Consider the following 17,717-nt stretch of genomic DNA (forward strand, 5'->3'; position numbering starts at 1 on the left):
TATAAATAAAGAATAAAGTAATTTATAAGAAAGTAATATGTATCTCAGTATGTAAATGTTTGGGGATGACTATACTAGAAATAAATAGTCAGTTACTTGTACCATGAATGCAGTAAACTATGGACTTTGATTGATAATGATGTGCCAGTGTTGGTTCATGAATTCTAACAAATGAAGCATACTGGTATGGCATGTTGATAATGGGGAAGGCTGTGTGGGATGAAGGAGAGAGAGTATAACTGGGTTATACATATACATATACTCAGTATAACTGAGTATACATATTGCTCAGTTTTGCTGTGAAACTCAAACTGCTCTAAAACTAGTCTACTAATTTAAAAAGAAAATTGTGTTGCTGGCACTTGAATAACCAAACAGATCAATCAAACAGAGTACATAAATAAACCAATACATAAAAGAATATTTAGCCATCCTTTATATAGGTAGATATTCAAGAAGTATTTATTTATGTGTCTATTTACAGGCACTCTGCTTGGAGCTGGCAATACAGTGGTGGGCAAAATTGATGTGGTCCCTGCCTTCTCGGAGTTTACAGTCAGGTTAGGAGACCAACATGAAATAAACAAACATAGAAATAACTATATAGAAGTGAGCTTATTTTCTTCCGTCTAATCTCTCTGGAAGAAAGGATTGTAATATCGCTTGTAAACTCCAGAGGAGGAAACTTTACTTTCAATCTCATATGTTAGCATCACAGGTTTTGAATAAATGGATAATGTAGTAAAGGATTTTAAAAATATGTTCTTCCTTATTTTATTCTTTCTGACAGAGTTTTGAAAAGAATCTTGCTCCAGAAGAACGTTTCTCCCCCTTGGATTTCTTAACAAAATCCAAGGACAGAATGAAGAACTTGGGCTGATTATTGACTTAACATATACTCGCCGCTGTTAAAAGCCAGAGGTAAATGGAAGCCGTAATTGAAAATGACCTTCTTTCTGATACTGTAATAATTCATAGTAGTTCAGTAGTTATCATCTTATGCTAAAGTGAATCCTTCTCTCGTGGGTTCAAAAAGGGAAGCTAGTGGTTTCCTGTAATTGCTGTTTCAAAATGAGATTAAAGATATGAATTGAACTATAGTATTTGGCAGTTGGCTCTAGATATGCTTAAGAAATTCTGTAAGCTTCCATGTTCTATATTTTGAAAATGAAGTAAACTTTTAGTAGTTACAGTAGTATCCTAAAAAGAAAGAAAGGTATGTCCATTATGTCTTTAGCACTTATTTTAAGCAGTTGCCTGAGCGTGTTTAAGCATCACTGTAAAAGACAATTGTTCTCTAAGTTTTATGCTTCCTTTTCCTAATGCCTTCTGATATAGTACAGAAACCCATATATTCTCTTGGCCCATGTAGGACATTCCAGTGCAAAAGAATTATCCTTCTTCTGACCTGTTCCATGGCCTTGGGAGACAGTAACACCTAATGTCTTTTAATATTTGTAGAGCAGTTTGTCATTTAGAAAGTTCTTTCATATCCATTGACTTAGTTAATCTTCACAGCAGTCCTTTGCTCTTGAAGTGGAAGTAGTACTGATATCTCCTACTGAGTGCTTACCCTGCACTAAGCTCAGAGGATAGACAACTACAATTACTAATTTTACAGATGATGAAACTGACTCTCGGAAGAATTGAAATTTCAGCTCTGTTATTCCTTTTTTTTTATTGTGGTAAAATATAGATAAATCATATTTATTTTAACCATTTATAAATATGCAGTTCAGTGGCATTAAGTAGAGTCACAGTGTTGTGTAACCATCACCGCTGTCTATAACCAAAACTTTTTCATCATCCTCAACAAAAACTCTGTAACCATCAAACAGTAACAACCCCATTTTCCCTCCCACCAACCCTTGGTAACCTCTATTCTATTTTCTGTCTCTGTGAATTGGCCTATTCTAGGTACCTTGTGTAAGTGGAATCTGCAGTATTTGTCCTTCTGTGTCTGGCTTATTGCACTAAACATCGTGTTTTCAAGGTTCATCCATGTTATAGCACGTAACGAAATGCCGTTTCTTTTTTGGCTTAGAAAATCGCATTGTGTGTATATAGACCATAGTTTGTTATTCAACGGTTGATTGACACTTGGTTGTTTTCCACCTTGTAGGTATTGTGAATCATGCTGCTATGATCATTGGTGTACAGATATTTGTTCAAATCCCTGCTTTCAGTTCTGTTAGATGTGCAACGTAGGTAGTAGCAGAGTTGTTGGATCATACGGTAGCTCTACGTTTAACCTTTGAGAAAGTGCCAAACTGTTTTCTACAGTGTTGTCTTGTTTTTAAATAATTATCACAAATTTTAAGCATATACAAAAGTATAAAAATACTGTGAATGTTCCTTGTATACCCATGAACTCATCCAGCTTTCTTATTTACCAACTGATGGCTGTCATGTTTTATCTATACGCCCACCTGTTTCACCCCATTCCATATTATCTTGAAGCAGCTCCAAGACAACATGTAATTACACCTGTACGTTTTTGGTACGTGCATGTAAAATATTGGACTTTTATTCCTTAATATCATTTTTTAATATTAAATACCCAGTGAGTGCTCAAATTTGCAGTTGTCTCCTAAACGTCATAAAAAATTGTTTATAAGAATTTTGAATTAGATCCAAATAAGGTCCACACTTTGCCGTGGATTGTTAGGTCTCTGAAGTCTTGTTTAATCTATAAGTTCTCCTTCCATGTCTCTCTCACGTTTTTTTTCCTCCTTGAATTTTGATTTTAAAGAAACCAGGTAATTTGTCCCATCTAGATGTCGATGATTACATTCCATGTGTTGGTAACATATTCTTCAATCCTTTTTTTTCCTGTAAATTGGTAGTTGATCAGAATGAAGCTTGCATGTTTTGTTTTGGCAAGACAGTTTCATAGGTGATGATGTGTTCTTCCATGGAGACATGTATAATTGTCTCTTTCTGTGGTATTAGCAGTCACTGATGATTCATACCTACATCCATTAATTCAGTTGAGGCTTCAAAGAATGGTGAATTCTGTTGTTCTTTTTTTCACTTATTAGCTGGGTATATTTGTACGAGGAGAAGATTCCCCTCATCAACTGTTTGGTTGCCCAGTTGTAGAGGCATGATTCTCTTCTTTTATTTAACAGTTTTCAGAATAATGAGTTGATTCACAAATATCCTCCAGTGGTGACCAGTTTTGTAAAATTTTATTTACTCCTATCACCGTGGACTCCGTTACAGTTATTATTCTAACTGAGGCCCTATCTTTGGCCAGTTGGAGCTTCTCAGTGACTCCTGAGTCCTTTTAACATGACATCAGTTGTTTCTAGACTTTTTCAGTGGTCAGAGCTAGGAAATATGTATGTTTGTTTATATTTTTAAAATATGTCATATGTTCCTACTGCTACTTTCCATTTAAATTCAGAACTAGAGAATTTTCACTTATCCTTTTCTGTCTTCTATTGATAGTCTACTTTCTCCCACCCCAAGAATACCAGTTCTCAACAATGCCTGAAATTGCCTCTATTTCCTAATTCGAATCCAAGTTCTTCTGACTCTATTCTACTACTCTCCTTAAATCACAGCCGCTTTATGGCCCTTGAAATGTAAGATAGAACATAAATGTAGGTAGAACTGTTTATATCATTTTGAGTTACATGTGCATTCATTCATATAGATTTGCTTTTCCTTTTGCATGCCTGGTAACTGTCCGTTCTGCAGTTTTAATGAAAATCAAGTGATAATTACTGGTTAAAGCAGCTTTGGAAAAAATGGCTCTCATCAGAATGACTGACATACAAAGTTTAATGTACTCTCCTGGTTTATAGTCTGCCTTCTCTAATTAATTTTTTATTCTTTCCCTACAAAGGAAATAATACATATTTTCATGGTTTTGCCTTATAGGACTTACCAGAAACTATTCCTTATTTAAAAATTTGTACAATTGGGCATCAGGTGTCAGATGATGACGCTAGATTTAAATTCCAGTGTGCTGTTAATGGGTTTCTGAAAGAACATAAAAATAACGGTGAGTTGCTTTTGTTTCTGTTTTTCCTTTACCTGAACTTTGGTATGCATTTTGAGTGGGGCTGGGGATTTTTAACATTTTTAATAGTTCTGACATTAGTGTCAAGTTGTGTTTGGTAACATTAAGGTGGAAATGTCAGATGGTGCTAATAGAGTACGGTGTTTTTCCTGTTTATGGTCACAAACAATTTAGTTTAGTTTGGAAAGTGATTTTTGTGAGAAATATGAACTGAGCTAGCTTACTTATCTCTTTTTTAAAAATTTGAATGGAAAATACATAAAAACATAAAAATGTTCTTTTGTCCTATTTATTGGTTGAGAGGTGGAAGAAAAGGTTAAGACTCTCGGGTTCTTAGCATATATAAAAGAGAAAACAAAAAGCAAAGGTTCCGAGTGAGACAGATCCCTAGAAGCAAAACAAAACAGAGTGGACCAGAAGAGCGGCTTCCTCATCATATATGTGTTGAAGATATTTTTGCCGCTTTTACACTTCGGTGCAAGTGAGGAAGAACACTACCACCTCTTATTCTTATCTTCAGACAGGAAGAACTTAAAAGGCTGGTGTTTTCTTGTTTCCGCTTTAAGATCTACTCTGTTGATAGTAGGTCTTAATAGCGTGTGAATTTTAAGGATCCACTTGCCTTTTTCTAGCATCTAACTATCAGAAGGAACATGGTGTTTGCCATGTTTTAAGACTGAGGAATCTTTTGTCTTTGGAACACCACTGACGCCCATGTGAAAGTGTTCATTTTGTCCTCTTTCTAAATTTAGCCTGAGGAGTGTGCACTTTATTAAATAAACATAACAGACAGTAAATATTCCGTGTATATATAAAATGATGCACGTATATACATAAAACAGGGAGTAGGGGAGAAGGAATAGAGATGGAGGTGGGAAGATAGGGGATAGGAGGCGAGAGAGAGAGGGAGAGACTGGAATTTCAAGATAAATTTTCATTCTATAACCTGGTTGCTTAATGCAGGTACTAGCTCTTAAATATCTTAAGCCCTATTCACAGACCTTCTGTGTACTTTAGCTTTAAAACTTGAGAGGCTTGGCCTGTCCTGTGATAACCAGGGTGTCTAGAAAGGAGGCAAATTATCTGATTTGTTTCAACTGTAGTCACAGAAATGTTCCCTCTTAAGATGTTAGGGCGCAGCTGCCGGCCTACTCACTTCCTCCAGGCTCCTTTGTGTGTGTTCTGTCTGTTCCGCGTGGGCTAGAAGATCCTTACAAGTGCATGAGAACACGTTTGTAAACCTTGATTGTTCACATGTTATACCAAGTGTAGTCTGTTGCATATGCTGACTCCTCTGTGGGTCTTCTGCATGGAGTGGGCTAACTTCACCATGCTGTCTGCCATTGCTGTCTCAGGACCTTAGTTATGATCCATTGGTGACTCTCCTCTGCTGTAAGGCCCTCCCACAGGTGCCAGGCTCACTGATAATGAGGAGGAGACTATACTATGCACTCCCTAGGATTGGTAGAGACTCAGAAAATAAATTGTTTCAGTAAACACCGAGAGCCTTATAGGTTTGTTGTTAGGGCACGGGGATACAGAGGTGAGTAGAAGTCTTTGTTCAGTAGCAACTTACAATTATCTAGGAAGAGAAACATGTAGTGAGTATAAGTGGGTTAATTATGATAAAAGAATCAAGTGCAGCAGGAATATAGAGGAGAAATTGAGGAAGGCCTGACTGAGGAGACAGCGTTTGAGCTGGGCTTGGGGGAAGAGGATTTTGCCAGAATGAGGAAAGGACAGCCCAGGTATTGGGAACAGGTACAGAAGGCACAGGGCTTGAACTTGTGCTCTGGAGGGGCAGCCTCTGGTGTGACTAGAGGGTAGTGTGAAAGGGCAAAGAATTCATACATTCATTTTCAGCAAATATTTGTATAATACCTTCTAAGTTGAAGGCACTGTTCTAGGAAGTAGGAAGAGAACAAAGTTCTTGCCCTTACGTATTTTCCATTCTAGTGGGGGAGAGAGATGAATAAATAAGTCAATATATGGAGTGTCAAGTGGTGGTAAATGCTTTGGAGAATAACAAAAGAAGATGAAGAGGTGAGGGAATGTGGTAGGTGATCAGGGAAGTCCCCTCTATTAAGATGTCCATTGAGTAGAGCCTTGAAGTGAGAAACAAGCCATTGGCTATCTGGGAGAGTGGAGATGGGGTGGGAGGGTGTGTTCTGGGAGAGTGGAAATGGGGTGGGAGGGTGTGTTCTGAAGCAGAAGGAATAGTAGGTGCAAAGTCCCTGAGGCACGACTGTGCTTGGCATGTTTGAGGAATAGTAAGGAAGCCAGTGTGGCTGGACAGGGGAAAGTGAGTGAGGGCAGGGCAGTAGAGAATGAGATCAGGGGAGGCTGTCAGGGCAAAGGAGGGAGGTGGATGATGTAGGTCCTTGTAAGTCATAGTTTGAACTTATAATTCAGTTGGAGAGACAGACTGATATTTGTTTATAAAGAGTTCTCAATGCTGTGCTAACAACCTGGGCTCTATTCTGTGCTTAGTGAAGATGTTCAAGCAACAGAGCAATCCAGCCTAGTTTATATTTTAGAAAGATAACATCTTCCATGTGGAGGATCAGTTGAAATAGAAGAGACTGTTAGAATTATAGGGCGGTAGTAATCCAGGCAGATGACGAATGCCAGACACCACCTAGTCACAGACATACCTTTTGCAGAGATCAGCTACATGTTGATGTTTTATATTTACTTTCTCATATAATTTTTTTTAAGTGCTGGACCACGAATTACTGTGGCATAGTTGGAAAAATCTGAGACTCGATTCTAGTCTTTTTTCTGTTTGCCTGCTGTGCAGCTTGGGCTTACGTCTCAAGCCTTACTTTTTCATTGTGAAATAAAAACGATACTAGTTAACCCGGGAAGTCCACAAGCACATAGACCCATAGTATGTGAGGAGCAGTGAATGAGAGAAGGAATGGAAGTGCTTTGGGACCTCAAGAGCACTTCAGAAACTGTTTGTTCTTTTTAATATTGAGCATTAAAATTGAAGGCATTCCATTTGTTTCACTCAAAAACAAATTCTATTCTTCTGGTAGCCTGTTTTTGTTTTTGTGTTTCCACTCCCTTTTTCTATAGTCAGGTCAGTTCCTGATGGGCATTCTCCAGTCCACGCTATTGCATCTGATTGGAGGCTATGCAAAATTTCCCAGAGACAATGAATTTTGACTTTATAGTAGTTAATTCTTGATAGTACGTTCCTGCAAAAACACTCTTTCTTCAGAGTTTTTCCTTTTCAGGTTAGTGGTCGTGTTTTGGTAACTAATAAACGCTACTCTTCAGAAAATTGTATAACTTGTTTTTAGTGTATCTACTTCGCTTACTTAATTCCATATTCCCTGTTTTATAGACAGACTTATTGGTGTCCACTGTACCCATGGTTTAAAGAGGACTGGCTACCACATCTGCAGGTGAGTTGCCAACCCCAAGAGGCAGACCATGTTTAAATTGTTCTGTTTACAGTAGTAATGTAAGCTGAATGCAACAAATGCAGTCAGAGAAATGTAGGAAGTGGAAGGGAAGGCAATTTTGCCCCCTACTCAGAGGTGACCACCAGTAATAATTTAGCACATACTTTTTGAGACGTAAAAAATGCAGATATAAGCATATACAATGGTCCCTTGGTATCTGCAGGGGATTGGTTTTAGGACTCCCCATAGATACCAAAATCCTCGGATGCTCAACTCCCGTATGTAAAATGGTGTAGTATTGTCGGCCTTCCATGTCTGCAGGATATGGAACCGTTGGATATACAGCACTGACTGTACCTGTGATTTAATGGTATAGTATTTAGACATTCTGGTTTATAATTTAATATATGGTGGACATCTTCCTATGAAAATATTTGGAGACCTAAATCTAATTTATTTATTTATTTATTTATTTATTTTTCCTCCAAATTTGCTTTATGTAGTTGGATATAAATTAATGAACCAAAACTTAAGCAAGATACATGTAAGGATTTAATAGAACCTGATACTGTAATTCTTTCAGTTTTTCTCAAACTCATCATGGGGCTTGTAAGAAAATTAACCAACATGGATACTACTACAGTTGAATGTCAAATCCTTAAGTGCTTATGACATACTAAATTCTTCTATAATGCACTTATGAAGAACCCTTCAAGAGACTTGTGTTTTGTATGTAGAAAAGTGTTGATTTCTTTGAGGAGTGAAGCATTCAGCTTTCGTGGATAAATCCTTGTTGGGCTGAGGCAATCATTATCATATCCCTCTTTGCCATGAATTGTCTTATGAATGGTCATATCAGTCTGTTTTGGCAAATGAGTAATTAGGGGAAGGCTGTTATTGTGCTTATGAGAATGATATTTTTCTCTGAAAAAAGATAAATATGCATTAGGAAAAATGACCATTGGGACTCTTTTTCTGCTTCCTCCTTGTTTTGTTAGAATATGATACTTGGTTTTACAGCAGCTATCTTGTGACCCTGAGATGACTGTATGCCAATAATGACAAATGGTAGATTAGAAAGAACCAGCAAAGACAGAAAACAGCAACATCAATAGTAACAACAATCACAGCAAAAAAACAATGGGACCTGAACTTGTGGAGTTCCTATAAAGTAAAAAATAAATGCTCTATGTTTATTCTAAAAAAAAAAAAAAAGAACTATGCAAAAAAGCTTAAAACTACCTTTTTTGTGCCAGTGTTATAAAATGTAGCTTTAAATAAAACCTTGACCCAAATGCCAGCAACTTCAGAAAAGAATTTGGGTATGGGGAAGAAGAAAGATATCTCACTTAGGAAAAACAACCAGTATCTTTCTCCTAATCTTCTACACACAATTGAAACATTTATAGCTAATGTAACACTTTACACAAATCCTATGTACTGGAGCAATAACAAGATCTAAATACAATTATATTTTTAAACACTGGGCGAAGGCTTTACATAAAAATAGCATCCTACTTTTTCCCCAACATCTGAAGCCGTTCAGGAATTTTTAGGAAACTTTCATGCATGATCTTAATTCCTAATCCCCCGCTCTTTGGGCTCAACGACAAAAGATCAAAACCACCAAAAATGATGGTTCTCTTGAAGTCAGGTGAGAGACACTGGCTCAGTTAGTCTCGTAGGACAAAAGCAGTGCTGCATCAACTGTCTCCATGCAGGAGGGGCATGTGAAGGATCTCATCAGCCAGTCATCTGTACAGCCCAGGTGACCTGCATACACAGCAGAAATCAAATTGGGTTCTCATAAACAAAGTCCATCATACAGATCACACACTCCTGGAGCTTTTTTTATAATATTTGTTTTATTTTATTGATTGATTTTTTTTTTTTTGGTTGCGCTGGGTCTTAGTTGCAGGCGGTGGGCTCCTTAGTTATGGCATGCAAACTCTTAGTTGCGGCATGCGTGTGGGATCTAGTTCCATGACCAGGGAACGAACCCGGGCCCCCTGCATTGGGAGTGCGGAGACTTTAGCCAGTGCACCACCAGGGAAGCCCCCCGGATTCTTTTTTCTGATCCGTTTCTTCCAGGGTCATAAACTCCTTTAGGCTGATGCTGTATGAGGCCTATTCTTTTGAGCTATCCTATTTTGTTCCTCTCAGCTGTGTTGCTAGGCGAGTCTGGCTAGGTGTTGGATGATAGACCAAAACTGGAACTTGATCCAGATATGGCAGCAGCGGCTCCTGATCCAGCTCCGTCCCTTTGCCAAAGCTAGCCCAGCCGAACTGAGACTTGTGAGGCAGGGAGATGTCATCCGAAGTGGGGGACTTAAGGCACTTCCCCATCTGTCAGACAGAGAAAGAAAAATCCTGTATGATCTCACTTTATATGGAATTTTTAAAAAAGCTCATAGAGGCAGGGGGTGGAGGGTGGGTGAAATGGGTAAAGGTGGTCAATATGTACAAACTGCCAGTGATAAATAAGTCCTGGGGATGTGACTATAGTTAATAATACTGTATTGCATATTTAAAATTTGCTAAGAGAGTAGATCTTAAAAGTCCTCATCACAAGAAAAAAAGATTTCTACCATGTATGGTAATGGCTGTTAACTAGACGTACTGTGGTGATCATTTTTTAAATTGAAGTATAGTTGATTTACAGTATTATATTGTAATAACAATATATTAGAACCCAGTGATTCAATATTTTTATAGATTATACTCCATTTAAAGTTATTATAAAACATTGGCTATCCTTATAGCTTATTTATTTTATGCATAGTAGTTTGTGCCTCTTCATCCCCTCCCCTACCCCTATCTTGCCCCTCCCCCCTTCCCTCTACCCACTGGTAACCACTGCTTTGATGTCTACATCTGTGCGTTCATTTCCTTTCTGTTACATTTATTGTTTATTTTTTAGATTCCACATGCCAGTGATAACATACCGTATTTGTCTTTCTCTGTTTGACTTATTTCACTAAGCATAATAGTGTTGCAGCAAAAATAGAAATGAAGTTTTTCCTCTCCAGAAAATAAGGAAAGTAAAGGGGACAGTGAACAGGCTAGAGAAGACACATAAACTGGCCTGAAAGGGTTAATCGATCCTAGTTTTATTTAAACTGTTACTGATTTGTACTGTCTGTAACTAGATGTAAGTTTCACAAAGCTAAATTACATCCTGTTCCTATCACTCCCTAGCTGTCAGTGTAAATTACATCCTGCATCTGGTGCTTAAGCTCCCTGCACTGTCTTGTAGCAAATCACCCTGTGTAGCTGTTTGCATTTCAGGAAGCAGATGGCAGGCAGATAAGGCAGAGGCAAATGAACCCAATTACCGGTCCGCCGGACCCAGTTACCGGACTGCCTGACGCCAGCGATGCCGGTTTTGAAATAATGCAAGAAGAAGAATGCAAGACCTTTACCACTTTGATCCTTATTACCACTCCCTGGACTGAGATGGCCGCCTGAGGGGCTAGGAGGCTAGCCGGGTCTTCCAGGCGTGTGTGGGCATCCTGTGTGCAGCCAGCGTCCCCGAGGCCACGCTCGGCCCATCATCACTGAGTGAAGCTGTGCCGCGACAGCACAGCCGACATTTTTCTGGCGCTGTGAGGACCTGTGTGCATTGCAGGATTCGGTGCCTCTGCCCGCCGTGGGCGCCTCCCTGTGGGAGGGCCTGCCGGACTTCAACACCCACCACCTGCGCAGGGTGGACTGGGCGCCGCCCCTGAGCACCCTCTGCCCCCGATCTGTATCCAGAGCTTCTTCCAGCCATGGCTTGGCGAGACGGGTTTGTACTTTCCACTTCCAGGGGCTCTCGTGTCGGCGCTGCGAAGCAGAGTTTTAGATGGTACAAAGTGGAGGGTGGGCACTAGAACCGGTGCCCAGTGCCCAGGTGTGCGTGCACTAGACGGGGCATGTGGCCTAGGACTCCTGCCAGCTCGGTGATCCTGGCCGAGTGCCTTAAGGCTTCTAGGTCTCAGTGTTCTCATCTGTAGCATGGGCTTAACAGGACTCACTCTCTGTGGCGGTTACAAGGTCACTCTCTGTGGCAGTTACAAGGTCGCACTCTGTTAATGCTTATAGACTCTACAATGTAGAACACTTAGCACAGTTTGGAGCATCGTTCATTGTTCCACAGATGTTACCTGGTCTGTTGAATGACTTTGCCTGGTACACGCCAAAGCAATTAGGAAATTGATATATCCCAGCTTCATTTCCTTTTCATTAAAACAGGGCTCAGGAAAAAAAAAATTTTTTTCAATAGTCCTATCATACAGTGGAAAGAGCACTGGTGTGAAGGCAGCTTAGGGTTTGAATTCCAGAGTTTATGCTCTCTGTGGCCTGGGCAGGTTTCTTTTGCACTACAATCCCCACACTTGTAAAATGACATTAAAAACCACCCTTTCTGTGGGTTCTTAGAATTAATTAAGCAGGTTATGTGTGTAGAGTATCCTGGCACTTGAATGAGTTGTCAGAACCAAGCGCTGCTGGAGAGGATGCTTCTGCCCTAGGTAATGTCCCCTTCTACTGGGCGGCAAGTAAACACAAGCACAGTAGTCAGTGCTAGGGAAGAAGTGAGTTCTGGTGTTACAGAGAACAGAATCTTGTTTTTTTTAATTTAATTTTTATTTTATATTGGAGCATAGTTGATTTACAATATTGTGTTAGTTTCAGGTGTACAGCAAAGTGATTCCATTATACATATATCCATTCTTTTTCAGATTCTTTTCCCATACAGGTTGGTACAGGATATGGAGTAGAGTTCCTTGTGCTATGCAGTACGTCCTTGTTGATTACCTATTTTATATACAGTCGTGTGTATATGTTAATCCCAAATTCCTAACTTATCCCTCCCCCCCATGTTTCCCCTTTGCAGAGCACAGAATCTTGGAAGGGAAAGTTCAGGGTAGGCTTCTTGGAGGAGGTGCCATCCTTTCTAAGGATATGTAGAAGCTCCTGGGGTGGCAGGAGGGAGCAGTGTGTGTCAAAGTTGGAGAAATATAAGAAAATATGGCAAAACTAAGATACAGGACTGGAACTCAGTGTTTGGGAAAGAAATGAGAGTTGATACTGGAAACCTAGTGGGGCCCAACAGAAAGGGGCCTTGTTTGTCCTGTCAGAAGTTTAGATGTTTATCCTAAAGGCTGTGGGAAACCCTAAAGAACAGTGAGATGGACTTCTGGTTTAGAGACTCACTCAGACCTCCATGTGGAAGGCACTTGATTGGGTGCAGGGTGAATTGTAATCTAAGGGTCCCACTTAAGTTATAAAAGGTTGAAATGGATTTTGCAGATCCGAGAGAGAATGGGTGGGGCCTGGTGACCAGTTAGAAAAGGAAGGGCAGCAAGTGTGGGTGACGGTTTACAGCTGCATCTTTTTGTGAGATACAGAGCACAGTAGGAAAGGGATTGGGGGTGGGGAGAGGATCTTACTTCATCTTCAGTGCTTTAGAGGGGCCTGGTAGACAGGTCTGGGCCCAAGGTACAGATCTGAGCTTTTTGGGAGGACAGGTATTTGAAGGGATGGGAGATACTTAGGTTACCCACAAGAAGATCCAAAGAATCATAGGTCTGAGGGCTTTTAAAGTGAGTATATTGAGGATGTTTATAAGCTGAAAGAAAGTAGCCAGCAGAGAAAGGGTATTAAGATCTAGGAGAGGAAATGATTGTTCATTTGTTTTCAAAAAGTTGAATACTTATCGTGAGCCTGGCCCTTTTCTAGGATCTGGGGTTCACACCATGTGTCATCTCTTCTGTAAGAACAGTTCAACTCATCCCCTGGTGAAGAGAAATCAGATTTTTCTTTGCATCCCATTCAGGTGTAGGAACTGTTCCATACCTCTGAAGGGACTTTACTTAACCAGAGTAATAAGTTAGAAATCAAAAGAAATTAGAGCTGGAAGGCCACTGTACTTAATTTTGCCTAATATTTTACATTGATTGTAAGAAAAATTTATTGCAGAGCCCATTCTCTTCAGAGTTCCTTCACTGAACTTTCTTCATGTCTTGCATCCAGTGGGGCTAGCTTGTAGATTTTGGCCTCCTCCTAAATTTGCTTCTTCGTCCACATTGCATTTTCCCCGGACTATGGCAGAAGCTCCTGGGTGGTTTCGCGGCCCCTGGACTCAGTTCCTCTAAGTTCATCTGCCTACTGGGGTTGAGTGATCTTCTAACATGAAAAGATAATGCCTAAAATAATGCTGCTAATGGCTTGCCCACACAGAGTTAGTGCATACTAGCCGCCCAGCGTGTGCTCTGCCCAGAGGCGTGTAGTCTGAACTGTGCTCTACCAAGCCTCCTGGGGCTCTTTGGCCCTGAGGAAGGGGAGCTTTTTGTGATCACTCCCTTTATCTAACTGGTCCTTCAGCAGCGGGGTGCCTTTTGCTAATCAGTGGAGGCACCCTTACTCAGCCAGTGGTAGCCCCGGACCTCATCACCTGTGGGATACAAGCCATGCTCTCTCCCAGGCTTGATTCGACCAACATCTCTATTTTCTGTCCCTTCTCACACTTGGACCCCTGGCCTTTAGTCACCCCCACCTGCAGTGCCCAGCAGGAGTCAGGCTTGAGTGTCTTTGCAAAGGTGCTCCCTCTGCAGTTAATGCACCTCCTCCTCCAACTCTGCATAGCCTCATCTTTCTCGATTGTACTTCAGGGTTATCATGAAGCCGTCAGACATAACTTTTAGCTTCCATAGGAACCTCTGTGCATAAAGGTTATGGTTCTTTATCTCATGTGATTGAAATTTTGAGTTTACACATGTCCCTCCTTAATGAGGCTTAATTTAAGGGCAGGAGTGGTTTCTAATCCTTAGCACAGAGCAGACGCTTTTTTTCTTTTTAGTTGTTTAACGGTGATAAAATGTATGGTTTATATCACTCATTTTACAATAATTTTGCTTTAGGTTCTGACAGAAATAAAGTTTCCAGAAGTTGTGTTCCTGCAATAAGAAATAAAGATGTGACCTTCCAGTTGTGTAAAGCTCTTAGACGCTGTGTAAGTGCGTCAGGTGCGCTAAGGAACCTGGAACTAAGTGGGCTAGTTGTGAGAGAAAGAGACGTAACTATGTTAACAAAGGTAAGCCTTCATTGTGTCCTGCCAACATTTGATAGTTGCTTTTGGGGCAAACTAAAGGGGTAAAATTTTAAACTGTTCCTCCCCATTAAAGGGATTGAATAAATCGGCCACTTTGGGGCACCTGTGTCTTGCGAATTGTCCAGTTGGAGATGGAGGTTTAGAAAGTGAGTTTCAGTCTTGTTTAAGTCTCTTCCCATCAGACTGGTCTCGTGATTTCCTACACACCACGTTACTTCCTGTCTACCTTTTCTTGGTGTTGTTCATGCCTGGATTGTCTCCTATACCTGCTCAAACCTTGGTCCATTCTCATTTGTACCATGGAAGTTTGTCATGCTGGATACTGTCAGAATTAATCTTACTTAAGTCTGTGTTAAGCCATAAACCACATGTTTTGTATATTTTCTGTTTTTTGTGTTTGTTTATATTTTTATGGTTTCTCTTCAAGAAATATGGGAAGGGAAATAGCAAGATATAAAGAGCAAAAAAGTCATCATGATCTTTAAATTGTTAGAACATGTATCTGCAATCATAATTATACTGCACTGTGGTATGTGTTAAAATAGGAACTATATGTAACGTCCCGTAGGAGCAGCAAATTCAATGGTGTTGGTGAGGGTGTGTCATGGAAGTAATCACAAAGCAGGTGACTCTTGATTGGGGTCCTGAAACATTAGTGTGTGTTCCCTGTGTCCAGTAGTGGTCTGGAGGGGTCAGGAAGCCTGCCTTTCAATTTGAGGGAACAGAGGGTTTGAGGTCCTCTTTCTTCTATTGCTCTAGTATACTGCATAGCAGCTAATAAAATACTGGGTTTATAGTTGACATTTAAGTCGCTGATTGATCATCAAGATTGGCATGTATCATTGGAAATGAAAATCAGAAGAGTCTTAGGCTTTTTAGGTTTTTCTTTTTTTCCCCTTTGTCTCAAATGTATGTAGTACTTTACTGAGTGGTTGGGAATAAAGTTTGCAGTATTCAGTGTATTCAGTTTTAGTACCGAAATAGAATTAAAGTGTTGCTGTAAACTGGAATAACACTTCGTTACTGACAAGTTTTAGAATGCATCAGTTCATGAATTACCTGTTTGGGAAGACTGCAGTTAATGATTTTAAGAATGTGGCTATAAACCTCCAATTGACTCAAGAAAAGCAAATAAATCAAGATTGACAAATGTATAGGCTCTTCATCTTATTGTGTGTGTGGGTTTTTATTTTCCTTTTAGTTATTTGTCAAGGTATAAAGAACTCTATCACTCTTAAGACAGTAAACTTCACGGGGTATAATCTGACATGGCAGGGAACAGATCACTTGGCCTAGATCTTAAAGGTGATTTTATGTTTAAACTTTCATGAAAACATGTGATTGGAGCACATTAACATATTGATACAGATGGCAGTTAAATTTGTCTTTTAATACATGTGAGTGCATCTTTTGTTTTGTTGAAAGAATCTGACCAAATGGTAATGTGAATTGCTGTTGCATAAAGTATAGTGTTGAATCCCCAGTCTTTGCATTTGAGTTTAACAACTCTGTGGTTTTCTGTCTTCTTCCTGAGACACTTAATCTCAGGTCCATCCTCGTCACACAGAGTGGTAAATTAGAGAACGATTAATATCACCATTTACAGAAGTGAGACTGAAATCTCAACCATACTGAACATAGGAACTGAAGGGGCCTCTCAGCAGTTCAGAGAGTTATTACCAAGCCAGTCAGCTGAATTCTGTTCAGTTTTCTCCATAGCAGAGCCTTCCAGGTCCTTCTTTTGAGCTTATTTATTTTTATACACAATTCTGTGTGGATACTGTACATAATACTAAATAGTATTAACTGGGTTTAACTGGTGATGTATTTACATCAATATCTAGCTTCGTTTTGTTGGTATCTTTTTTAGGGGCTTTCCATTCATCAAAGCTCGTGATGTATGTAATCAGTTGCTGGTGTGTAGCTATATTTATGATATATAGGGCTTGAATTGGGAAAGGTGGATGGTCATTCTTCTTGCTTTTTAAACTGACAGAGCCTTACAAGAAGCACTTCCCTCTCTGAAATAAATCCATGTAAAACATGTTTGTTCGCTCTCCCAGTGCAACTGTGTAGTTGTGTGGATTTGGCACACGACTGGCAGCCTTGTGGTTGTCTGTAAACAAGAAAGCCTGTTCTCCAGTCTGCAAATCAGCTGTTAGCCAGTAAAATGAACTTTACTGCCATTTCTGACCCCTCACATGGAGCTGTCATACTCAAGAATGTTCATATGTTTTCAAGAAACGTTGTTTATGGGCTATATGTACAAATTCCTGATCTGAAAACCAATATAAAGCAACATCTCCCAAACCTCTGCTGTCTCACCAAGGCCACACACATTCCCTCGCTTCTGGCCTCATGGCAAGCTAATACTGTCAGTATCAGATTCTCCTTCCCAGTGGTTCTGGGAGACTGCATAGTTGCTCTGTGAGAGGCACCTCTGCTGAGGTTGAGAGAAGAGCATCTTGGGTGTCAGTCCTGCCCTTGCATGCCCAGAGAGAAGGATGTGCACCTTGTTCTCCTGTTGGGATTTTCCTATGCTGCAGGTTTGCAGCTTGTTGTCAAAATGATGTCCTAGTGACTTGTCTTCTGCATAGTTACATAATCCCAGCACACTTCTTTATGATCTGTAGACTTTTATGGGGTTGTGGCCAGGTCAGGTTTTAAATGTTTGGAAATGTCCAATTGAATAACATTGCAGTGACAGTGAAGCTTGACAGGAGAATTGTATTACTGTTACCCTAGTTTTGGCTTAAGGGTGATGAGAAGAGGAAATTTTTGATGGGTCAGTTTTAGTTATGTATGTGTATGTTATTTACTTTTTTAAATTCTAACATCTGTTTTATACACAGCTTAGATATGTTGACTTTCTGATTATTCTTCTGATTCTTTATCAGTCCCTTTACTGATGTATTTTCCTCTGAAAAACTACATTTTCTTCCAGACTGTTTTTGTCTGATAGCGAAAAATAAATTTTTCATTTGCAGTCTAAAGTTGATCTGAGAAAAAATGGTTACCTTGGATCTTCCCTTGGCTTCTGTGAAAGAAACTTAATAAAACAATATGGGCAATTCCCATTACTAATCCTAACCATGTACAACAGAGGTCTGTACAGTAACATAGCAAAAATAAGTTACTGTACTTTTAATTAGTCATTGCCTGTTTTAGACTAAGGAGCAGT

At 39.8% G+C, this 17,717-nt stretch overlaps 1 protein-coding gene across 1 annotated transcript in view; it reads right to left on the reverse strand.

Moving 5' to 3' along the window:
- Positions 1-7,977: 7,977 nt before the first annotated feature.
- LOC117312567 (RING finger protein 11-like) overlaps positions 7,978-17,717 on the reverse strand; it is a 44,950-nt gene continuing 35,210 nt past the window's right edge. The window contains exon 2 of the mRNA XM_073805900.1: positions 7,978-9,789. Within this exon, the coding sequence (XP_073662001.1) occupies positions 9,589-9,789 (201 nt within the window). The 3' untranslated portion in view covers positions 7,978-9,588. The remainder of the gene's footprint in view (positions 9,790-17,717) is intronic.

Source organism: Tursiops truncatus, chromosome 6 (assembly GCF_011762595.2).
Source record: "Tursiops truncatus isolate mTurTru1 chromosome 6, mTurTru1.mat.Y, whole genome shotgun sequence".
Classification (NCBI taxonomy): domain Eukaryota; kingdom Metazoa; phylum Chordata; class Mammalia; order Artiodactyla; family Delphinidae; genus Tursiops; species Tursiops truncatus.